Source organism: Theropithecus gelada, chromosome 12 (genome assembly GCF_003255815.1).
Source record: "Theropithecus gelada isolate Dixy chromosome 12, Tgel_1.0, whole genome shotgun sequence".
In the NCBI taxonomy this organism is placed as follows: Eukaryota; Metazoa; Chordata; class Mammalia; order Primates; family Cercopithecidae; genus Theropithecus; species Theropithecus gelada.
Genome location: NC_037680.1, coordinates 114,850,911 through 114,875,663, shown reverse-complemented (window position 1 = coordinate 114,875,663; position 24,753 = coordinate 114,850,911). Strand labels below are relative to the sequence as shown.

At 47.2% G+C, this 24,753-nt stretch overlaps 1 protein-coding gene across 2 annotated transcripts in view; it reads right to left on the bottom strand.

Annotated features, from left to right (window-relative positions):
- TRAF3IP1 (TRAF3 interacting protein 1) overlaps positions 1-23,517 on the bottom strand; it is a 78,993-nt gene extending 55,476 nt beyond the window's left edge. The window contains exons 1-8 of one of the 2 annotated variants that reach the window (XM_025405551.1): positions 23,183-23,517; positions 18,489-18,557; positions 17,895-18,056; positions 15,065-15,208; positions 14,552-14,968; positions 11,018-11,089; positions 9,897-9,972; positions 5,224-5,319 (exon numbers count right to left, since the gene is read on the bottom strand). In XM_025405551.1, coding sequence (XP_025261336.1) covers positions 5,224-5,319; positions 9,897-9,972; positions 11,018-11,089; positions 14,552-14,968; positions 15,065-15,208; positions 17,895-18,056; positions 18,489-18,557; positions 23,183-23,305 — 1,159 coding nt within the window. In that variant the 5' untranslated portion in view covers positions 23,306-23,517. The remainder of the gene's footprint in view (positions 1-5,223; positions 5,320-9,896; positions 9,973-11,017; positions 11,090-14,551; positions 14,969-15,064; positions 15,209-17,894; positions 18,057-18,488; positions 18,558-23,182) is intronic. The other variant, XM_025405552.1, reaches the window with a different exon arrangement.
- Between the last annotated feature and the right edge of the window lie 1,236 nt (positions 23,518-24,753).

Genomic DNA, 24,753 nt, shown 5'->3' with positions numbered 1-24,753 from the left:
AAAAAAAAAAGAGGCCAAGTGCAGTGGCTCATGCCTGTAGTCCCAACACTTTGGGAGGCCAAGGCAGGCACGAGCCTGGGCAACCTGACGAAACCTCATCTCTACAAAAATTAGCTAGGCGTGGTGGCAGGTGCCTATAGTCCCAGCTACCCAGGAGACTGAGGCAGGAGAATCGCGTGAGCCCAGGAGGTCGAGGCTGCAGTGAGCCATGATTGTGCCACTGCTCTCCAGCCTGCATTTAAGAGTGAGATCCCATCTGGGAAAAAAAAAAAAAAGAAAAAGAAAAAGGGTAGGAGGCCGGTATGGTGGCTCACACCTGTAATCCCAGCACTTTGGGAGGCTGAGGCGGGCGGATCACGAGGTCAAGAGAGCAAAACCATCCTGGCCAGCATGGTGAAACCCCATCTCTACTAAAAATACAAAAATTAGCCGGGTGTGGTGGCACGCCCCTGTAGTTCCAGCTACTTGGGAGGCTGAGGCAGGAGAATCTCTTGGACCCGGGAAGCAGGGGTTGCAGTGAGCCGAGATGGCACCACTGCCCTCCAGCCCGATGACAGAGCTGGACTCTGTCTCAAAAAAAAAAAAAAAAAAAAAAGAAAGAAAGATAGGGGGCCCAGATGAGGGGCCAGAAGAATAGGTTCTACATTACAGCAGGGCCCAGAGCTGGAAAAGCAGCCCACAGTCAGAGGACCTACCACTCCAAAAAGAAACTGGGAGACAAAAATAAAATTGGCAAAATGTTCCCTTTCCTGAAACCCAATCTAATAATTCTTAAAACTATTCAAAACAGCTTACATCAGAATCAACCTGACATTAACTACCATATAACTGTTTTATTTATAATGTAATAGAACTACATAAAATAGATGACATATAATTTTGCAAAGACATTTTTATGAATCTGTGAAAATGATGCTGACTTAGGCCGGTTCAAATAGTTATTTATATTTTATACAGGCTAACCAGAGAATAAACATGAAATATTAAGTTCTTAACAAAAAAAAAAAATCTAAAAATAAACATAAGCTTGGCAGTTGTAGATGATCAACTTCAGAAGAAAACACTCTAATAATTTTAAGTTGTGTACTTGATTTCAAAGTGTCAAATATTTTCCATATTCTACCATACCCACCATCACAATAAGCAAATTATAAATGCACTATCTTCATTCTGTAATTCAGCGACCAATGACACTTTCACAATTTTACCTTTTCAAAGTCCTAGTGGTATTCTTATGTAAGCTTTACTAAACCCCAAGTTCACACCGAGAGAAAGAACATGAAAACAGACTATACGCTCACTAATGATACCACACTGTAGAATCAATTCTTAATCACGGAGAAGAGACTAGCCAATTTGTCAAATAATAGTTTTAAACAAATAAATAATGCACTTATAAAATGAAAATGATGGCCAGGAGCGGTGGCTCACACCTGTAATCCCAGCACTTTGGGAGGCCCAGACAGGTGGATCACCTGAGGTCAGGAGTTCGAGACCAGCCTGGTCAACATGGTGAAATCCCATTTCTACTGAAAACACAAAAATTAGCTGGACCTAGTGGCACACACCTGCAATCCCAGCTACTCAGGAGACTGAGACATGAGAATCCCTTGAACCCGGGAGGCGGAGGTTGCAGTGAGCCAAGATTGCGCCACTGCATTTCAACCTTGCAACAGAGTGAGCCTCCATCTCAAAAAAGAAATAAAATAAAAATGACTATGAATTGGCAAAATAAAAATTTAAAAAAGAGTCACCGCATAAACACAATCTGTTGTCTGGAGCTACCTGGTAACCAATGAATCTTGTAGGTGAGAATGTGAGCCCTGGCTCAAGATGCCCTAGGGTGGAACACTGGCGCTTCCTCTCTCCACGGGCTATGCTTTGGTCAGGTCCCTCAGCCTTCCTGAGTCACAGTTTGCCCCACCTCACGCAGCCATCCTGAGTCAAATGAGATCTTGTGCATAAAGCCAGGAGCACTGTGCCCAGCTGGGAGGGGCCGGTCCCTATCAGTCACTATTAACTGAAACTAAGCAGATATACAGCCCACAAATACAACTGAAGGAGGTCCATCATTCTGCCAGTGTTCTGTGCAAAATTTAGCTACACTAAGTTAAATGTGATCAAATGGTCAGTGTTTAAAAAAAAAAAAAAGAAAAAGAATAGAAAAACATTTCTGGGACAATCAGAATATGGCTTGGGTTTTAGGTGCTATTAGGAAGCAATAACTGAGTTCAGTTAGACAATACTTTTCTGGCTATATAGGAAAATGTACTTTTTATAAAGCTGCATGTCGAAGTATGTAGCGATAAAGTGCTAGGATGTTTTTTAACATACTTTGAAACAGTTCATTAAAATATGTAACTAGATGCTGGGTATGGTGGCTTATGCCTGTAATCCCAGCACTTTGGGAGTTTGAGGTGAAAGTGATCCTTTGAGGATCACTTGAGCCCAGGAGTTCAAACCAGCCTAGGCAACAAAGTGAGATGCCCTCTCTACAAAAAAAAAAAAAAAAAAAAAAAAAAAATTAGCTTGGCATGGTCACACATGCCTGTAGTCCCAGCCAGTCAAGAGGCTGAGACGGGAGAATCACTTGAGCCCAGGAGTTCAAGACTGCAGTGAGCTATAATCATACCACTGCACTCCAGGCTGAGTGACAGAGCAAAGCCCTGTCTCAAAAATACACATAAGAAGCCAGGTATGGTGGCACACACCTGTAGTCCCAGCTACTCAGGAGGCTGAAGCAGAAGAATCACTTGAACTTGGGAAATGGAGCTTGCAGTGAGCTGAGATCACGCCACTGTACCCCAGCCTGGGCAACAGAGTGAGACTCTGTCCCTAAAAAATATATATATATACACACACATGCATAACTGTACACTAAGCAAAATGGCAAAAATGTTAGAACTAGTGAATCTGGGTGAAAGGTATATGGGCATTAGTTGTACTATTCTTTCTACTTTTCCATATTTTTCACAATAAAAACAGACAAGTAAGCAAAAATGAAATGAGGGAAACTAAGCAAAATAAAGACATGGCTTAATGTTCCAGAAAAACTTGGAACCGTCACACAATTGTAAAGTGAACAAAGCATGCCTTACAGCTTGCCTAACGACTGGAGTACAGGAAGAAATTTGTTCATGTTTTGAAAAAGAAATGGATAAATTCCTTGTTGAACTCTTTAATCCACCCAAAAAACCAAAATAACAATAAAACACACAAATTCTCTGATGATGACCCAGGCTACGGGCACAGGGCTCACAAGGGCCGGGTCAGCCAGTGCAGCAAAGGCCAGCTTTGACAACATGAACTTTTCCTTGAAACACTAAGAAGGAAAGGTAGTGTGAGGACCGGCTTGTTAATCAGACCCAATGGCAGTGCACCAGGGTTCACCTCCAATGAAGAAATTAAGGAACTGTAACAACTGCCAACAAACTCTGAATTCCAAATGTTAAACCATGGCCAGTGCAAGATAACACCTGCAACTGTGAGGACAGAGACCCCCAGGCCCCTGTTGTGGCAGGACCCCAGGGGAGCAGGGCAAGGGTTGGGGGAGGAGAAAGAGGAGGGAGCGGGAGTCTCTCCAGAGCCCAGGCTCTGCTCCTGGCCGCTGTTCCCAATCCCCTGCACCACCACCCACCCCCACACCACCACCCCAGGACAGCGGGAGACTCTGCTCCCCGGCAGGTGGCATCAGGTTCCATCCCAATCTCTGCAAAAAGCTCAACCCAGAAATCACGTTTGCAGTTTGTGCTTCTTACTGCCTAGGCTTGTGTTATCTTCACACTTGTCGATATTACCTATAAAGTCGTCACTACCTGTCTGGAGAATGCTTTCAATTTGTTCTCAATTCATTGCCCGTCTCAGGATGAGCGCTGTCTCGCCCTGATTTGGGGCTGGCAGTTCAGCTGAGGTGATCCGTGATAAAGTGGGTTAGACCGTGGCATGCCTGGGACGAGCCACCACTTTATGCACACCTCATTCACCTTCAAGGCAGGTATCTTTATGCCCATTTATGACGAGGAAACTGTGGCTCAGAGAACCCACTCATGTGGCTGGCTCAAGGCCATGAGGTGAGTAAGCAGGAGGTGGGGAGTCGCCCCTGTGGCCTCAGAGATGGGGTCCTAGCTAGCCGAGTGGGGGCTACCAGGAGTCCACCCCTCAGCCTTTTGCCACTGCCTGCTGCCCTCTCCTGCAGTGCAGGATTGCAGTGTGCCTGGGTGTTTCCCCACAGACTCCTAGGGATAAGGAAAGCTGCCACAAAAAGGAAACATACATCACAAAGATGTGGCTGAACGGTAACACGCATGCCCGCGTGGCAGGGGCTCTCTTCAGTGGAAACACCCTGCTCCAGCTCGGTCACCGTTTACTCCACCATCCCATGCTACTGAAGACCCAGGCAACTCCCATATAGTCACCCCACTTGGAATAAAATAACCACAGGTCATCTTTCACACTGCAGCTGTACCAAGCACGCCCACTCCTGGAAACGCCAGCTCGGAGGGGAACGCACACGGAGAAAGAAGGATGTGCTCATCGGTATTCCAGCTACACTTCAGAATTTGTAAAAGTCAGACAGATATAAGGCAAGTTCGGCCAGCAAAAATTTCCTCTTCCCCTAAAGTCTAATTTTACACTATTTTTTCCTAAAGTGCCACTGGAGAATTCTAATATTTCTGAAGAATTCCGTCTGAAGTCACAGATGACGGTAATTACTGATACTGAACCAAGGACCATCCCCTCTGAGGCAGCAGGGTGAGGGCTGGGCACGCCCATCACACGCTGGCCTGAATGTGATTGGCTGTGACAGGCCAGCTTCCCAATGTGCCTAACAAGCACTTTAAACACCTCTACTACCAGCATTTTCTGAGTAGAATAAAGCAGAGCAGCATGAAGACATAAAAACCGTTTCTCTGTGTCATCACCCACACCACTGTGAGATCCCAACAGCAAGATTAAGAAAGCATTTTGACTGAAGTGTAAAAATAATCTATGTATAGGAAGCCATATAATTAACTTAAAGCTGAGTTAATAAAGTTATCATATAACTTAGCATATTAAAGCAAATAAAACCTCAAGTTATGTCCAATCTTCAGTATATCAGAAAAAGTCTCATGAACATGAAAGTAGTTAGAATAATTTTTTAACAATGTATAACTACATTGAGATAAAACCATTCACAATAAAGTGATGAGGAATTTAAACTAAAGAATATATTTTTCTTACCTATTTCTGAAGTTGTCGTTTCCTGATTTGGCTCATTATTTATTCCAGATACTACGGAGTCTAAAATTTTAGCTGAAATATTATCCTCCTTCCTTCCTGACATAAAATAGTTAGCAACAGATTAAAATATTATAAAAGATTTTGTGTTTGGTTGTTTTAGTTGGGATTTATAAGGGTTACACCAAGGTCACCAGCAAACTGTCTTGTCAACTAAATGGTCAATTCTCAGCCTCCACATGACTCCCCTCATTAGAGCTTGACAAGAAACCCCCTCTCCTTCCCTAACACTTTCTTCCTCTCCAAGTTTTCCTCCAACTTGTTGGCCTTCTGTTTCCTTTGCAAGGATGATCCTCCCTCCTCCTCCTCCTCCTCCTCCTCCTCCTCCTCTTCCTCCTCCTCCTCCTCTTCCTGCTTCTCCTCCTCCTCCTCCTCTTCCTGCTTCTCCTCCTCCTCCTCCTCCTCCTCTTCTGACCTGGGGGACCACAGCAGGCTCCAGAGCTCACCACGCCCTTTCCTACCTACACACGCCCCTGGACCCATTACTGCACAAAGGTCCATGTCTGTAAACACCACTTGTATGCTAGAACTCTCCATTTTTTGTTTTTCCCTTCAGTTTCTCCAGCTCTCTCCTGATCTCCAAGTCAATACATCCAGCTGTCTACTAGATGTTTCTACTTGGTTGGTCCACAGCCATCTCAAATTTGTTGTCCAACACAGAATTCCTAACACTGCCACCCATTCCACCAACCAGCGTCTCCCAGAACCTTCCATGTCAATAAAGGCCAGGCCACCCCCTAGGAGCCCAGACCCCCCCAGAATGAATCTCATCTTTGATTCCTTTCCATTGAAACAAGTGGCACCCCACCCATCAGCACAGTAAACCCAACCCGCTCTCAGCGCTGGCACTCTGGTCCCAACCCTCACCTCCTCTCATCCAGATGCCACGGCCCCTTCTCACTGCTCTGCAGCCTCTACTCCTGCCATGCCACAGTTTTAAAAGAAGGAGTTCTAAAACCTAAGTCAAATCTTGCCTCTGTGCTGCTTAAAACTCTTCAAGAACTTCTGTGTGCACTCACTGTAAACCACACAGCTGCTATGGACCGGGACCAGCAGCTCTGGGACCGGCAGCTCCAGGCCCTGCTTCCTGGCCCAGTCCTTTACCCTATCGCTGTTCCTCTCTCCACCCGCCTCACCACTCACACACCTGCATGTCCTCCTTCACCCAAGTCAGCTCTCTGTCCAGATGTCCTCCCTCGGAGAGGCCTTCCCTGCTCCCGCCCCTCATCCCTGCTCCTCTTGGCTTCATTTTCCTTGAAGATTCATCACAAACTAACATGCACATATGTACCCCTGTGTTCTCTTTATTATCATAAATGTCTGCAGAATCATTGAAAGAAAACTCAAATGGACAATTGAAGCCTGTGATTGACTCAGGGTAGGAAATCCTCACCTGGCCAGGGGCAGCGCTGCATGGGGCCAACATGTCCCTCTGCCCCCTCTCCACTCTGGCCAGAAGGCAGTGTTCTAGAGCTCAGGCCCCAGGTCAAGGAGGGCCACACCTATGTCAACCACCCCCGCAGACTTCCACATGTTCAATGACCAAGTAGAAGCAAAGGACCAGGCAGTAAAGGTTTCAACTGTCATCATTCACTCACAGCCTCCACTGTGGTTCACTGAGCTTACCGAGCTGTTTCATGCTATGTTCCTTCTTAGCTTTACAGTAGGAAGAGTTATGTTCTTTTTCAGGGGAAAGACTATTTTCACTGGTTTTAGGGTCCCTTCTTCCTGACATAAAATAGCACAATGAAAATATATATTAAACTTAATCTGTAATGTAATGTAAAACAGTTCACAAACAAATGAAATTAAAATGTAGTCATTAAGGCAAAGTGATCAGCTCTGTATGCACTACTTAGAAATAAGCAAAAATTATAATATTCTTGGGCAGAATGCTTTCTGGATTCTGCAGGGATTCCAGAATGACTTTAAGAGTCTAAGTATGTTTACCAATGTGATACCCTCACACCCTGGAGTAAAGGCTCATTCAGCTCATTCATCCCCTTGAGCAGAACACAGGGCTCCAGTGTCTCACACGCCTCTGGGTACACCAGTGTCTCACACACCTCTGGGTACTCCAGTGTCTCACACGCCTCTGGGTACACCAGTGTCTCACACGCCTCTGGGTACCCCAGTGTCTCACACGCCTCTGGGTACTCCAGTGTCTCACACGCCTCTGGGTACTCCAGTGTCTCACACGCCTCTGGGTACTGGGTGTTTGCCCAAACGTGAACCTACTTAAGCAAGGCAGAATGTTCAGGCAGAGTGCCAGCTTTGCTGGGGGACCCACAGGGAGGTCAGTGCCCAGCTAGCAGGAGAGGAAGACAAGAGTCCACTGAGCTGTTGACAGCTCAGGGAATCTCAGTGTCAAAAAGCCCATCAATGTCTGGTAATAAAATCTCTTAAGATCATACAAAAGACCCCTAGAGCACAAGCTCACCTGTAAACACAGATGCACATATCGCAAGCGATTAGAAAAGAAGGGCAGATGATACAACTGTCTGCTTAGGAAAGCCAAAAGAATCAACAAAAGAACTACTGGATTAAGAGGCAACAACAGGCCAGGCACGGTGGCTTAGGGCTGTAATCCCAGCACTTTGGGAGGCTGAGGTGGGCGGATCACTTCAGGTCAGGAGTTCAAGACCAGCCTGGCCAACATGGTGAAACCCTGTCTCTATGAAAAATACAAAAAATTAGCTGGGCGTGGTGGCATACACCTGTAATCCCAGCTACTCGGGAGGCTGAGGCAGGAGAATCGATTGAACCCGGGAAGCAGAGGCTGCAGTGAGCCAAGATTGTGGCATTGCACTCCAGCCTGGTGACAGAGTGAGACTCCGTCTCAAAATAAATAAATAAAATAAAATAAATAAAATATAATAAACCAGTGAGCAACCACTGTGACCAACAGACATATCCAAGCACATGCAACGTGTTCTCGGAAGAGGGGAACACCTTCACGAAGCTGAAGTTAGAGGTGTCTAATCTTCCTAAACTAATGAACGCATATATTTAACACAAATCCAATTAAATTCTGAGACATTTGTTTATTTTGCAAGAGTGGAATTCTTGAGTCATGAAGTGCTTTTAAAATTCATCCGGAAGAATAAGCAAATAAGATGGCTTAAAACTTTTCTGAAAAGAACAGTGATAGGAAACTAATAGTAAAAATAAAACAGTGGAAGTAAAAAACACCACACACAAAAAAGCCCATAACCCAGACTACAAAAGGCATCACAGAGCAGGAGAGAAGCGTTCAATTAAGAAGTGATCCTGGAATTACTGATGAATTATTCTGACAAAATAGATTCAGAGCCTCACCTTATACCATGAAGTAAAGTAAGACAGAATATAAGAAATTAAGTAAAAACAAGTATGATAAAACACAAATCTTCACCTCTCAAATCTCTGGACAGATTACCAAAAAAAAAGATTAGAGGCCTCAAGCACATAACAATTTAACACCCAGGCAAATCAGAAACCAAACCAAACATAATTAGTAGAAACAAACTGAAAAAGAAACACTTATGCAAAAATTGGCAAACTGGCAGATGTCCTTAACATACAGTATGCGCATGCAAATCAGTAAGAACGCAGACTTCAGAAGTAAGAAGAACCCAGGGAAACCAAAGAACAGGCAGGTCAGAGAAGCCCAAAACATTCACACACGACAACAATTACCATTTCATTAATAATCAACTTTTTTGTTTTTCGTTCATCAAAATCAGCATGCCTTTACGACACTGGAGAAGGTGTGGGGTGAAGGGCCATTAAGGGCGCGCAGTAGCCATAATGCCATACCCTTTGTGCCAGCCACTGCGCTTCTGGAAACCCACCCCACAGCGTTCAACCAAAAGACAACAAAGGCTTCTAGCACAAAGCTGGTCACAAACGCATTACTAATTAGTGTGCACAAGTGGAACCTACCATTTAAGCCTCCTTTCTAAGGGAAAAATTCCCACTACCACGTCTTGCCACCCTTAACTTATACAATTTAGGAAAAGGATGATTTTTCAGAAACAAGCACTGCTCATTCAAAGTAACTTCATACTTCAATGAAAAATAAGCCTCCAACGCCAGTGGCCTCCAACAGGGCTTCCCTGCATTTGCCTGACGCTCTTGTGTTAGACAGGATTGTGAGGTACTATCCTTCAGCAAACCATAGGCCAGGCCTGCATGTTCGACTTTTAGCATGACTTCCAATCATAATTTCTGTGGTTTTTAAACACATAAACATTATCTGCCTACATGCTCTACGTCCAACCTGCACGAGGATTAAATGTAGGCTGCCAATACAAAGGACACAACTACTGAAATGAAGATGGCTAAGTATTTCTGGAAAATGAAAATTTGATCACAACTTTTACATTTCAACACAGATCTCCAGCAAAGAAGGGCTACTCTGCCCTGATGTCATCAGCTCACACACTTGTGCACACAGGCATGTGTATGTAACAACCACAAATCTTCATTATTTCCACACGCTATTCATTCCCAGATACAGCAAGTCTGTTTTCCAGCCACAGGAGTTCTTTCCTACTAGACACTGGGATTAAGACCAAAAAAAAAAAAAAAACTAATATCCATATTTTCAGCTACATATATAAGTTTTGCAGTACCTTCCACTGAATTTTTGGATCGCCGTTTTGATGTTTTTGTTGTCAATGACTTGGATGCTCTAGTGGAAATCTCAGTCTTAAAGAAAAAAGAATGAAAAGAAATTAATTGATGCATTACACAGCAATATCATAAGCAGGTTTACTTTTCAAGCTCTGCTTGAGGAAGAACAAGTATGAAATCCAGCAATAGTGCCCATATGCTTTAAAATTCAGTATCACTAAGGACTTAAGACCTGAGAGTGCGAATTACACGTAGGCCAAAAGCCTTTTCACACTGTATTTAGAATTCCATCATTCTGTGCAGCCCTAAAAAGGTCAACAATCTGCTCACCACACTTTGAGAAGCACCGTCTTATCAGTTGTGCTTATGAGGACTCCACTTCTGTTGCTATATACTTAATTACTTAAATGCACTTGTAAGCAACTCCGAAGGTAAAAATTTATACGTATTTAAACAGAACACTAACCAAAGGAAACAGCACATCCTATTCCTCCCTCCACTGGCACAGTTCCAGTCTTACCACCTCTCTCCTCTAACTAGCCCCCCAGCCTCTACTCGATGCCTAACCCAGCTCCCCTGCAGCCTCATGAACACTTCCTGAAATGTGAATTGGACTACAAAAGTTGGCTTCAACCTCTCAGTGGCCCCTGCTGCTTGGGATGAGTGTAACCTCCACAAGATGGCCCATGTGGAGACCATGGCGAGCCCCAGGAAACGCATCGTGGAGTCCTGAACAGGCCAACCACAGGCTGGAGGGGTCTCTCCCACTGGCCCCATCTGCCTGGTGACTTATGCCTCTTCCAGACTCATCCTGAGTGCCACCTCCCCCTTCTCCCCAAAATGACAACCCTATCACACCACACATCACACTAGTCATATAAAGGCATGAGTAAACCAGGAGTGCCCCACAGAAAATCTGAGAATACATACCCCCATCTATTTTACCAGGAGGTAAAGCATTTAACTCATTACTTTTACAACGAAATAAAATGGACCTATTACAGATAGGCCATGACCATGTGCTCCTTCCATGCCTCAGTGGACCAGGGGAGCACACAGCATTTACTGTTTCAACACAGCTACAAGTTGACATCTCTTAAAGTTATTTTTTAAAGTTTACCTCTGTTTCAGCCTTGGAGTCTTTAAAAGTTCCATCTGACAACTTTTTAGACATCTCCCCTGAGCTTGCTGACTATTAAAAAAAAAAAAGTTCAAACTTTAGAATTATTCCAATCCGTAATATCTAAAAATATGCCAAGATATTTTCTATAACACTGACCAACAATGAAATCATTCTTCCCACGAGAACACCACATCGCCAATCCAGCTCTGATTGCCACGATTGTTACTGCTGCCTGCACTCCCCAAGAGTCTTCCAAGCCAATGGCAGGGAGATCTCTTCCCATAAGGGCAAAGTAGGTGGGCAAGGACTTCAAATATTCCTGCCTCTCAGGAAGCTATACGAACACGAATCCCTGTGCCACACCGAATTTCCTGGAAACATATTGCAGGGAAACCTAGGGATCTGGAAGCGAGGGAGGGAATGAACAATATAAACCTCCACCACCCACAGAGAAACTGCTCGTAGCCGCCTCTGCTGATCACAGGCTAACTTCATTAACAGAATGGGGCAATTCTTTTTAAGCAAAGGCTTCAGACTGTAAGTGAGGAAAGCACTCTCATAACATAAACTACATGAAAACCGTAAACACCATCTCATCTCACGCCTTAAATCACTTCTCTAGAAGACATATCTCAGAGTAGAAGGAGTAGAACACATTATCTTCATTGAGATTTTCCTCCAGGAAGACTGAAAAGCAAAGAAAACCTGTTCAATATTTCAACAATTCAATGTCCTCATAAGTTAATTATGAAGGTATCAGATTTTATCAGCAGTAATTACCCATGACTGTAGGTTGGGCACTGCGCACGTGCTACCCATAAAAGAGGCAGTTAAGACAGGGGCCTGGGACCCCTACGTGGCCAGTCTAACCTAGCACCTGTCCTCTCCACTGCACTCTTAATTTTCCGAGTGTTTTCATATCTACTATTTCACTTCTTCTTCGCAAAAGCCCATGAGGTAGCCTAGGATCTCGTCAGCCTCTCAACTAGACAGAAATAAAATGGGGAAGAGGATAAAGAATGACTGCGGCAGAACCGGGGTTAGAACTTGAGTCTCCTGCCTCCCCAGCATAGATGTGACTAAGGTCCCTGGGAACTGGGGTTCCTTGGGAGGCGCCTCACAGCAGCTCACACCTGCCTGGCGCTTTTTACCAGAGGAAAGGACGCAGCTGCCTCCCAGACCCATGCGGCTCAATGAAGCCCCCAGATTGTCCACAGAAGAGCCTGGCAAACAAAACCACCATGTGAGATCCACGCAAATCTCACGGCAACCAAGTAAGCACCAGCTTTGCGTAGGAAAAAATCACTTCGCCACGGTCTCAGACGCTTTTAAACAAAACCATCATTACACTTGGCTCTGATATGTTCCCAAATATCAGCCTCTAAGAATTTCTTTTTGTTGTTGTTGTTGTTTGAGACAGAGTCTCGCTCTGTCACCCAGGCTGGAGTGCAGTGGCGTGATGTCGGCTCACTGCAACCTCCGCCTCCTAAGTTCAAACAATTCTCCTGCCTCAGCCTCCTGAGTAGCTGGGACTACAGGCGCACACCACTACACCCAGCTAATTTTTGTAATTTTTTTTTTTTTAGTAGAGACAGGATTTCATCACCATGTTTGCCAGGAAGGTCTCGATCTCTTGACCTCGTGATCCACCCGCCTCGGCCTTCCAAAGTGCTGGGATTACAGGCGTGAGTCATCATGCCCGGCTGAGCCTCTAAGAATTTCTTTGGAATGGTTTCTCTCTACTTAAAAAGCCAGTCATCTCATTAGCAGTTTTAGGGAACATAACGTGGGGACCCCCAATCCGAAGGCCTTGAGAGCTGAGGAAGGTTGGCCTCTTCCTAGGCTGCCTCATACACAGCAAAATACACCAGAATATACTGGTGCCTCAGAAAAATCAGGTTCATGAAAAATACTTTTTCTTACACCTCTAAAAAGGAGCAAAAGATGGGGAATGTCTCTGTAATTTCTAAGACTCATAAGGAAAGCCAGGTTATGACACATATCACACAGTACATTACTCCAGGATGTGCAGTGGAGGGGGAATGGGTGACATTTTAAATAGTAAAACTCCAAAATGCCCCGTAGAACACTACGTTCAATTACGAACAAAACCACAATCTTGCCCGATAGGCACCCCCTATCCCATTGTGACCCACAGATCTCAAAACGGGCTTGTACTGACCCCCACAGGAAAGCCTGGTTTACAGGATTCCCCTCAGGGTCAGTCCTGTGGCACCCACCCCCCTCCCCTGGGCAGGCACACCCTGAGACGCAGTGCCACAAGACAAGATGGCTGTCCCAGGAGGAAGAGGCCATGGCACCAACTCAGGCCCTGCCCCTCACTGCCCGGCCAGATCAACTGGGCAGATCTGGATCCCTTCCCGACCTCAGTGTCCTCCTTCCTAGCAGCTGGAGACAAGATGATTTCCAACATCTTCGCAGGATGCTTTACAATTTTACATTCCCCAAAGAATGGGTGTCTGGGAAAACATCCCCAACACATATGGTGGGTCCAGAAGGAATTCACACATTTAGAAAACAGTTTGAAACCAATAGGATTTTCTAGCAAACCCTAAATTTACCTGAAAATTTAATTAAACAAGAATTACAGTAAACTCCGGTCTTATTGTGCTTATCTGCTAATGCCTAAAAGCCCCTGAAAGCAGCCCTAATCTTTAATAACTGAGCAATGTCCATGCTCCTAAAGACATCACATGCACAACTCAGACTGCACATAAACACTGCTTGCAGTGCTAAGGTGGAAGCTGCTCCAAAGCCTTCAGAGCAATACTGAGAGTGACACAAACGACACACACGGGAGAAGCCACACATCTTAAAACACCTGCGAGACAAGGACAAGAGCAACGCGGCAAATCAGCTCAAACTCTGAAAAACGTTGATTTCTCTACAGGCCTGGTGGGGAATCATTAAACTCTAAAAAGAGCAAGCATTTAATAATATTTTCCTGACTTCCCCCTTCAAATTATCTTCTACCACTCCCAGATCAAAATTCCATAAAGGGAGACCTCAGAAACCACTATCAATTGATCGATTTCATCCAATGTTTCCTGATCTGAAAAGCCCATCACCCCTTGCCTGGATGCTCAATCCATTCCACCACCAGGTATTTACTGCAAAGCTGCTGTGTGTCAGACACTCTACCAGACTGGGTATCCAACAGTGAACATGAGTGAAATCTCTGGCTTATGCTCTTAGGGAGCTTATAATCCAGCAGACGTCTCCCTAGACATGAAGTAGGAAATGGTTAAAAACTCACTGAATAATGCCTTAATAAACGATTGGCTGAACAATAAACTTCTATTAAGGGATGAACCAAAAAAACCCAAAACACAACTGACAAGAAATAAGTATCTCTTTGGGTTTCTATTGAGAATCCAAGATTGTCATAATTTTAAATAGGCATAAAAGAAAATCAGTTTCCTAGTCACATTGTAAGAAAGATAAAAATCATGTTTGAGACCACCACAAACTCTTACTAAGCAAAAGGCGAGGTTTTCAGGAAGACTTTACCTTTTTCTCGGGTTTGTCATGCTCTCTGTTCTTCTCCCTGTCCAGGTCCCGGGAGTGCTCCCCGTTTTTCACTCTCCGTCTGTCCCTGTCCTTCCCTTTGTCTCGGTCGCGCTCTCGGTCCCTGTCTCTCAGTCTCTCCTTCTCTTTTCCCCCCTCACTCTTTCTGTCTGTCTCCTTCTCACGCTCGGAGTCTCTGTCCCGCTCCCTGTTGCCTCTGTCTTTCTGTCGCTCGCTGTCTGGCCTGGCCCGGGCTTTGGGTCTCTCTCTCTCCCCTTCTCTGTGTCTGTTTCCGCCATTCTCCTTGGCCTTCCCCTTGTCCTTGTCCTTTTCTCTTGGCTTGCTGTCTTCTTTCAATTCTTCTTTCTGTTTTTGATCTCTGCTTGTACTTCTCTCTTTTATTTCAGAGTCTCCTCTATCCTACGAAATAAAAATAAAATCATTTATGAACGTTTTTACCTAAACTACAAAAAGACTCACTATTTCATTTTCAAAGATGTGCGACTTGCAATTCACCTCTGTATTTTTGTGAACTCTGGACTCCTCTTCTCGCACATTCTTATTATCCAATTCCTGAGATCTTGAGGTCAGTGAGGCCTGGCCTTTCACTTCTCCCTTCTCTCCAGCTAAAACCCTCCGTACCGCATCGTCACTGGAGAGCTCGTCGTCCAAATGGAAGGAAATGAGGTGTTAGGTGAAATGAGATCCGCACACGTAACAAATAGAACATCGCCATTGAAAGATAGCTCATGAGACAGATTCTCTGTCCACAATGAAATTCAAAGGATAAAATATTTTTTGAACATGTTATTATCACATACAAAGCACAGCATATCTTGATAACTATTACTTTCAGCACTTTGGTCATTAACAGTAGCATCCACCCAAGCTAAATGAATCCTGGTTCAAGTCTACCCAAGCTGTCAAATGTGAATGTGTGTGTTCAAGGTCAATAAAGCTGACCCATGCCTTAAACTTCTAATGGGATCGTAGAATCCCAGCCATAAGTGCCTTAAGATTTTATCTAACCACCTCACACCCATTAGGATGCTGCTCCTAAAAAAAACACAAAACAACAAGCATTGGCAAGGATAAGGAGAAATTAAAACTCTCATGCACTGTTGATGGAAATGTAAAATGATACAGCCATTATGGAAAACAGTATAACAGTTCCTCAAAAAATTAAGCACAGATTTACCATATGACCCAATAATTCCCCTTGTGGGTATTTATCCAAAAAAATGGAAAACAGGGTCTTGAAGAGATATTTGTATATCCATGTTCATAGCAGCATTATTCATAATAGCTAAAACGTGGGAGCAAAGTGTACCATTGACAGTTGGGTGGATAAACAAAATATGGTATATCCATCACAATGGAATATTATTCAGCCCTAAAAAGGGATGAAATTCTGATACATGCCACAACATGGATAAATCTTGAGAATGTTATATTAAGTGAAATAAGCCAGTCAAAAAAAGGACACTCTATGACTCCACTTATCCAAGGTCCCTAGAGTAGTCAGATTCATAGAGACAGAAAGTACATGAAGGATGCCAGGGGCGGGGGACAGGAGAAGAGGAAGTTAGTGTTTCATGGGGACAGAGTCTGTTTTGCAAGAAGAGTCCTGGAGATGGAAGGTGGTGATGGCTGCACATGACTGAATTTACCAGCACTGAAGTGTACACTTCAACATGGTTAAGATGGCAAATTTTATGTTATAGGGATTTTAACACAATAATAAAATTATGGGGGGAAAAAACTGATCTAATTCAAGCCCTGTCAAATGCAAAAATTCCTTCTCCAGCATCCCTGACAGCCACCCAGAGTGTAGGACACCTCCAGTCAGGAGTCCCACTCACTCAACGCACTCATTCCACAAGCACACGATGAGTGACTGCCACATGCCAGGCTCCATTTAGGCCGAAGACACACCATGTACTGGGGACACAGACAAACACAACAATTAAACAACAGGCTATAGGAAGCCTACAGGGGCACCTAAGTCGGCCTGGGAGGGAGGAGAGGCCCAGGCTCAAGGAAGCGCTCACAGACGCCACATTGCTGCTGGGTGAGGCTGGAGGAGGAAGGCAGTTCAGGCACCAAGAAGCCAACAGGCCCCAGGGCAAGAGGCTGACGGGAGACAGCGGGCCAGGGCTGAATGCAAGGGTGCATGGTAACTGGAGTGGAGGGCTCAGGTGTGGGAAATGAGAGAAGGATCTGAAGGGAAAGAAGTAGCAGCAGGTCTCTAGGGGGCTCACAAGCTGTGCCATGGAGCTGGCTCGGCCCCAAGGCTACTGGAAGCCGGAGAAGATTCAGCAGAGGAGATAGGAGCCAGATGTGCTTTTTAAAAAGACGAGCAACATAAAGGACCCGGGAAGGGGAGCTGGGGAGTCTAGGCACAGAGGCCAGTGTACTGGCAAAATCTGCTTCCAAGTCTCTAAGTTTGTATGCTGGACCTGCACCGGGGGGGCCTCCTAGGAGTCAGTCTGACACCACTATGCAGCTCCACGACCCACTGCTGTTGAGGGGGCTGAAACCTACCTGTTCCCATTTGGGTCACATTTAAGGTTAGCCCCCAGCCAACCACCCACTAGGTATGTGAAAAACTGTATTAATCATACTCTCAATACAAGGCCAACCTGCTCCTCCATGGGGGACCACTCGGCCTTCAAAAGAAGGAAGACCCTGGGGAAAGACCTTCTCCAACGTTTGGGCAAACATGGCCCAGGCTGGACCTAACCAGAGAGGCCTGAGGCCTGACACCCAAGTTTCTAGCCCACAGTGAAAAGCTCAGGAAGAAAAAAATCTACTCCCTGTACAACTGAAACAGCGACCGAGAGAGAGAGAAAGGGTTGAAGAGAGAGAGAGGAAGGGCAACAGACAAGCAGATATCAGAGGCTGGAGATGCAGGAAGAGAACAGAGACTCCCGTAAGACCCAGGGAAGAAGAAAAGTGCTCCTGCAGCCACTGCAGCCCCGGCTGGAAGCAGCCACCTGTCCTCAAAGGAGCCCCAGAAAGGAGAAAGCCAGAGGGCATGGAAGCCTGGGCCTCCAGCCTCCAGCCACCAGCCGGGCACAGAGTACCTGCGGGGTTCCCGATTTTATATTGAAAGCTTGCAGAACTTGCATATAAGATACCCTTATTTGTCTCATCATTCAGTTTTAAATTACTCCTCCTGTATCTCTGGGGCTCCAGAAGGGGTGGGATCAGATTCAAAGCACAGTGTTTGACAGACGCCACTGAAACGCCTTCCCTAAACCGCCCGCACATGTGAGTCCCTCACCCCCGACTACCTTTTACTCAAGTACTAAGTAAGTTCAAAATGCCAGGACAGCAGTAGTACCTTGTTGAGACAGCATTTTCCAATTATCTGGAGCAGCTCATTTGTTCTTTCAGGCTCATGCCCGGCCACGATTCGGGCTGGTTTGGCTGACAGTGGCTCTCCCGACACCATTACAACCACGTCTATGGCCTTTTGTAGGAAGCTAATTTTTGCATCTTTATCCTGAAACATTTCCATTGAAAATATAAATATTACAATACTTTGAAGAGTATGCATTATCTTCAGTATGTTCTACAGGCATAGGATAGTTTCTGTTTACATACGAAGCTATTTTTAGATCTATAACAAATCTAGAAATACTGATCTTTTACTGACAAAACAAAAACAATTCATTAAAGCCTTTAATTTAGTTGATAGGCTAGCATTAATCTTTGAAATACTAATCCCATTTTTCAGTGAATAAAACGAGCATGAGATCCAGTTACCACAATGAGAAAATGAAATGAGGAAGGGTATATATCAATTCATGAATTCACTGACCTTGTATTCCAACCACATGCAGCACAGAAATGACACACGCCACACGACCCGGCCTACAAAAAATCCCATCCGTTAAGGCGAGGGGTCAACAGGAGAAGCCCGACTGAAACCCACCTTCACATTATCAGACTTCATCTCGGCGTCTGTGTAGAGGCCCTTCATGAAACCAGTCATTCTAATCACCTTCAAGAGAGAAAGAAAGGCCACCACGTCACTGCACAGACAGCCACCTCATCAGCCTCATCCACTCAACTCCACACTTGGGAGATGTCAGAATTGACTAGCAGCCCAGACTTGAATCATCCACTTACTCAAGAAATGTTTGATGTCTACTACACGTGTTGTGCAGGGCAGAAGCCAGCCAGATCCTCTCAGAACTTAGTCTGGCTGTGTGGACAGATGGGTGAAGATGACACCATGCAGGTACTAAGGAAGCACTCAGGCTTGGTACCTAATCCACAATCTGGGAGGGGCAAGGGTGGCAGGGAACCCTTCCTGGAGGAATCATACCTAGATGGGGACCAGGCTTACAGAAGAGTTGGGCAAGGGGGCATTTCAGATGCACATGCCAGACATAAGGAAGTCCACACACTGGGCGTGGTGGCTCATGCCTGTAATCCCAGCACTTTGGGAGGCCGAGGTGGACAGATTACTAGGTCAGGATATTGAGACCATCCTGGCCAACATGGTGAAACACCGTCTCCACTAAAAATACAAAAATTAGTTGGGTATGGTGGCACATGCCTATAGTCCCAACTACATGGGAGGCTGAGGCAGGAGAATCACTTGAAGCCGGCAAGCGGAGATTGCATTGAGCCGCTGCACTCCAGCCTGGCAACAGAGCCAGACTCTGTCTCAAAAAAAAGAAGAAAAAAAAAGAAAGAAAGTCCACACAAGGTCCAGGACCCACAGAGTTCTGTGCAAGGGAAATGTACGACGGCAGGAGCCTGAGGCCAGAGAGACACTCGGGGCCTGGTACAGAGGCCCTGTGAAGCCACTCAGGGACGTGAACTGAGCCGAAGGACCATGGGGAGGACCTGGAACAGCCTTTTACAAGAGTCCTTCAGGTGCAATGGAGGGAACAGATTCCAAAAAGAAAAGGAACTTTGGTTGGGCACAGTGGCTTATACCTGTAATCCCAGCACTTTGGAAGGCCGAGGCGGGCGGATCACTTGAGGTCAGGAGTTCGAGACCAGCCTGGCCAACATGGTGAAACCCCCGTCTCTACTAAAAATACAAAAATTAGGCAGACATGGTGGCGGATGCCTGTAATCCCAGCTACTCAGAAGACTGAGGCAACAGAATTGCTTGAACCCGGGAGGCGGAGGTTGGAGTAAGCCGGAATCGCGCCACAGGACTCCAGCCTGGGCAAGAGTGAGACTCTTTCTCAAAAAAAAAAAAAAAAAGAAAAGGAATTTCTCAGCCTAGTTTTCTAAGACTAGAAGTTCTGCAAGGGTCTTTCTCCTCACCACGTGTCACTACTCACTTCTTAGGATGGTGGCAGGCTCCACACCCCATAGCTTTGGTTCTCTCCCCAGTCACCACTTCCCTCAGGTAACCTGTACCTCTTAATTAGCCCTAAAACCAGCTTTTAGGACAATGATTTTTTCTGTTCCTCTCAACCCCCACACCCAGCCAGGGTCCTGGGTTCTCTCAAACTGAAATTTTTTGAAATGTAGTAGGTTACTGTAAAATCAGTAAAATTTGTAGCAACAAGCATTTTGAACAGCCGGGACCCTTACCAGCAGGCTCCATGGTATGTGGTAAGGACAGGTATGCCCACAGCCGTGTGTCCTAGGTCAGCTAATAAAGCATATTTATTACGGGGAGTTGTGTTTTACAAACAAGACAGTCCCATCCTAACGTCAGCCTCCTCTGGATTCAAGCCACAAATCCTTAATTTGCATCAAGTTAGGTATTAATCAATGTAGGTGTATTTTCATTCCACACCACGCTATGTAAGAGCTGTACTACTATTTTTCTTGAGATGACAGGTAGAATATTAAGAGTATCCTGCATTTAACATTCCTGGAACATTTTCATTTTGTCCCTGTTGAGGTTTTCCCAGGATGCTGGCAGTTAAAATTGTGAGCAATAGGCTGGGTGTGGTAGCTCATACCTGTAATCCCAGCACTTTGGGAGGCTGAGACAGGCAGATCACCTGAGGTCAGGAGTTCGAGAGCAGCCTGGCCAATGTGGCGAAACCCCATCTCTACTAAAAATATAAAAATTAACTGGGCACGGTGGCATGTGCCTGTAGTCCCATCTACTCAGGAGGCTGAAACAAGAGAATTGCTTGAACCCGGGAGGCGTAAGTTGCAGTGAGTGGAGATTGTGCCACTGCACTCCAGTCTGGGTGACAGAGCAAGACTCCCTCTAAAACAAACAAAAAAAAAATTGTGAGCAATAACTGTAAGTGACAAGAGACATTAACGTCACAGGATCCACACTTAGCTTAATGAAACGGGGTGGTTAGTTTAGCTATAGCTAAAATACTAATATAGTAATTTGTGTATAATATTCAGGACAGCAAGGCATTTTCATGAGAGGCTCCCCATCTATTATCTGAAAATCCTTTCCAATGTGTCAGTCATTCTAACATCTTTATCAAGTAGGTGACTATTTATCTTTACACAGGGAGAGAAATCAACTTTGGCATTAGATGAGGAAGTCTATGGGAGAAGAGCAGACTAGTCATTCCTAATTGGGAACACGCAGCTCGTTCCAAGCACCCTATCTACCTGGCCAGGAAAGCAATCCCTTTTTTTTTTTTTTTTTTTTTTTTTGAGACAGGGTCTTACTCTGTCACCCAGGCTGGAGTGCAGTGGTACAATCACGGCTCACTGCAGCCTCAACCTTCCAGGCTCAAGCAATCTTCCCTACTCAGCCTCCTGAGTAGCTGGGATTACAGGTGCACCACCACATTCAGCTAATTTTTGTATTCTCAGTAGAGATGGAGTTTTGCCATGTTGGCCAGGCTGGTCTTGAACACCTGGGCTCAAGTGATCAGCCCGCCTTGGCCTCCCAGAGTGCTGGGATTACAGGCATGAGCCACAGCACCCAGCTCATATTCTTCCCCCTCTCCCATTAGGATGCCTCTGACCAACCATGTGGCAGTGACTGGACAGCCACCGTGAGCTGAGCGCCACCACTGCCCCACAAGCATAAGGCACACTCCCTGCGCCTCCCTCTGCATTTCAGGGCTCTGCATTTCAGTGGGGCAGACAGGGCTGGGAGAATAAAGGTTTTGGCAGCCACAGCTATAGCTGGCTGGGCTCACATTGGCTCTTGTTCCCTCTCGGTCAGAGGACAGGTACCTGCCTATTTCATGGGACGGTGGTGATGCGGCACACTGTCCCGCTCCCACCAGGCTATCCACACAGCAGGTCCCCTCCCCACACACTGTCCAGGACAGGCTGTAAGTGCTGCACCAGCTGGGAGGACGTGACCAGGCCTGGCAGTGCCTCGGGATGTGGGTGGATTCGAGAGCATTTTTAGGCACTGTTTTAACACAGAGGCACACGCTCCAGCCCACAAGTTATAAGCTAAGGTAGGAGGGCTGACCCAGTAAAGCAAAGTCTGTGCAAGAATAAGGCACCCAATCTGTTGAAAAGAGTGAGAAACAGAGCTTGAGGACCATCACCAGGTGAGGTCATGAGGCCCTGGAAGTCTGCAAGTCCAACCTGAATCCTAAATCCCAAAACACACCTCTGAGTTTCCACGTGCCCTTGGGTCCACCATGGAAATGGGTGCTGCAACCCCCACAGTGACGCTCCTAAGAGTTACCAGGGAGTTACCACAAGCCTTGACAGGTCCCACTCAACAGGGGATGTTTGTTGTGCAATTTCTATGTACCTTACCCACTGCAGATCACCAGAGCCATACTAATAAGCAAGCCAGGGTCTCCGTCACTGAGGAGCACACCATCTGCAAATGGGGAAAAGCTACAGAGACCACCAATCGCAATTTAGGGCAGGGTGTGCCGCTCTGTTAGTTTTTCCTGCCAAGTCTCCCTACCACCACCTCCACTAAATTCACCCACAGGCATTTATTAAGCACCCAAAATGTGGTATGGAGGGAAACTTCGGGGCAGAAGGCTGTATAAAAAATATTATTTCCATTCTCCCAGGATTTAGCCTTTCACGTGCTAAATGCTTCAGGGCAAGTGAGAAGGGTTCTGCAGGGTTAGATGAGGTGGGAGTCACAGAAGCAGCTCTGCCAGGCAGAATGGAAGATGCACTAAGGAGACACACGGTAGGCAGGGAAGAAGTAATGGTCCCCGAGGGCCCGGAGCCTCCCTGTAAGCGGCGGCCTGGAGCCGGGGGAGGGGCAGGACCTCCGCGCGGAGGGCGCCGCGGAATTGGGCCTACAGGTCGGGCTCCCGGGCAGGGGCCGCACAGAGAGAGCTCTCGCCCCGACCCCGGAACTCACCCCGGTCCCCGACCCGCACCCTGCGCCGGGCCCACACCCGGTCCACATCCGGCCCTGAACCAGTCCCCGACCTGCACCCCGAGCCCGGCCCACACCCGGTCCACACTCGGCCCTAACCCGGCCCCTGACCTGCACCCTGAGCCGGGCCCACACTCGGTTCACACTCGGCGCTGACCGGGTCCCCGACCTGCACCTCGAGCTCGGCCCACACCCGGTTCACACCCGGCCGGGGCCCCGACTCCGGCCCAGCCCCGGCCCCCGACCCGCACCTGAGCCCGAGCCCGGCTCGCACCCGGCGCCACCCGGCCCGGGCCCTGACCTCGGCGCCCACCGGAACCCCGACCCGCACCTGGCCAGGCCCGGAACCCGGCGCCCACCTCCGTGATGATGTCGTGCAGGTAGCGGAACGGGGGCTTGCTCAGCAGCTTCTCTGTCAGCGGCGGCCTCCGTATCACCTTCCCCAGCGCCTCCTGCGTCCGCCTCACCACCGCCGCGTTCATGACGGCGCCCGCCGCCCGCTGGCCGCCTGCGTCCTCAGCCGGCCCGGCCGAGCCTAAGCCCGGGTCCCTGGCCGCCGCCGGCCCCGCCGCCGCCGCCCGGTCCCGCCAGGACGCGCCGCTCCGGTTTCCATCCCACAGTGCACCGGAGCCCACCACAGCGCCTGCGCGGCCGCCGCAGGGCGTTCGGTCGCTAGGGCTGCGCGGCCTTAGCAACGGACGCGCCGCGGTGCCCCTCCCCCTGCCCGCAGTCCCGCGCCCGCGCAGGCAGGATTGCGGGTTCCGCGGGAGGGGTTTGGGGGCTGGCGGCCGTGCCCGCGCAGGCGTGGCGCGGCGCGGCGGGGCGGGGAAAGGGGATCTGGGATCCGGCGCCTGGCCCCTCCTCTGCCCATTGACGGCCTCGGGAAGCGGGTATTAGCTCGCGTTAGAGGCGACTGCCTGAGGACTGATTAAGAACAAGGTAAACTCCAAGATCTGTGCCTCCTGTTTCCCAGATCTCAAGGGCTTTTGCAGGCACTGGTTCATCGGAGGGGACGGTACTAAGTTATCCCAAAACACACGGAATAGAAAATACACTGTCCTGGCTGGTACTTAATAAGGCTTCTTGGGCAAGCCACTTGTTTTCTCTGAGACTCTACTTCTGTTCCTACAAAGCAGGGCTAGTGTGCCCCCTGCCTAACCTACCTCCCAGGAAAGTAAATGGTGACTAAATGCTGTGTTGGTGCTCTGAAACCGGGACAAAGCCATGCCCGGTTGTCCTACTAGGTGTCTGTGATTCTTTCCCACCTGTCCTCTGTGCATCATGCACAGGCCCACCGCAGAAGTCCTTCCAGCGATTTGAGAGCTCTGGGGTCTGTAGTTCTTCTTATGAACACCGTTATAACTCTTTTTTTTTTTTTTTTTTTTTTTTTGAGGCGGAGTCTCGCTCTGTCGCCCAGGCTTGAGTGCAGTGGCACTATCTCGGCTCACTGCAAGCTCCGTCTCCTGGGTTCACGCCATTCTCCTGCCTCAGCCTCTGGAGTAGCTGGGACTACAGGCGCCTGCCACCTCGCCCGGCTAATTCTTTTTTTTTTTTTTTTTTTTTTTTTTTGTATTTTTAGTAGAGACGGGTTTCGCCGTTGTTAGTCAGGATGGTCTCGATCTCCTGACCTCGTGATCCGCCCGCCTCGGCCTCCCAAAGTGCTAGGATTACAGGCTTGAGCCATCGCGCCCAGCCTTTTTTGTTTGTACGTTTGTTTGTTTTGAGATGGAGTCTGACTGTCGTCCAGGCTGGAGTGCAGTGGTGCGATCTTGGCTCACTGCAACCTCCACCTCCCAGGTTCAAGTGATTCTCCTGCCTCAGCCTCCTGGGTAGCTGGGTCTTCAGGCCCCAGACACCACACCAGCCTCGCTTTTGTATTATTAGTAGAGACAGGGTTTCACCATGTTGGCCAGGCTGGTCTGGAACTCCT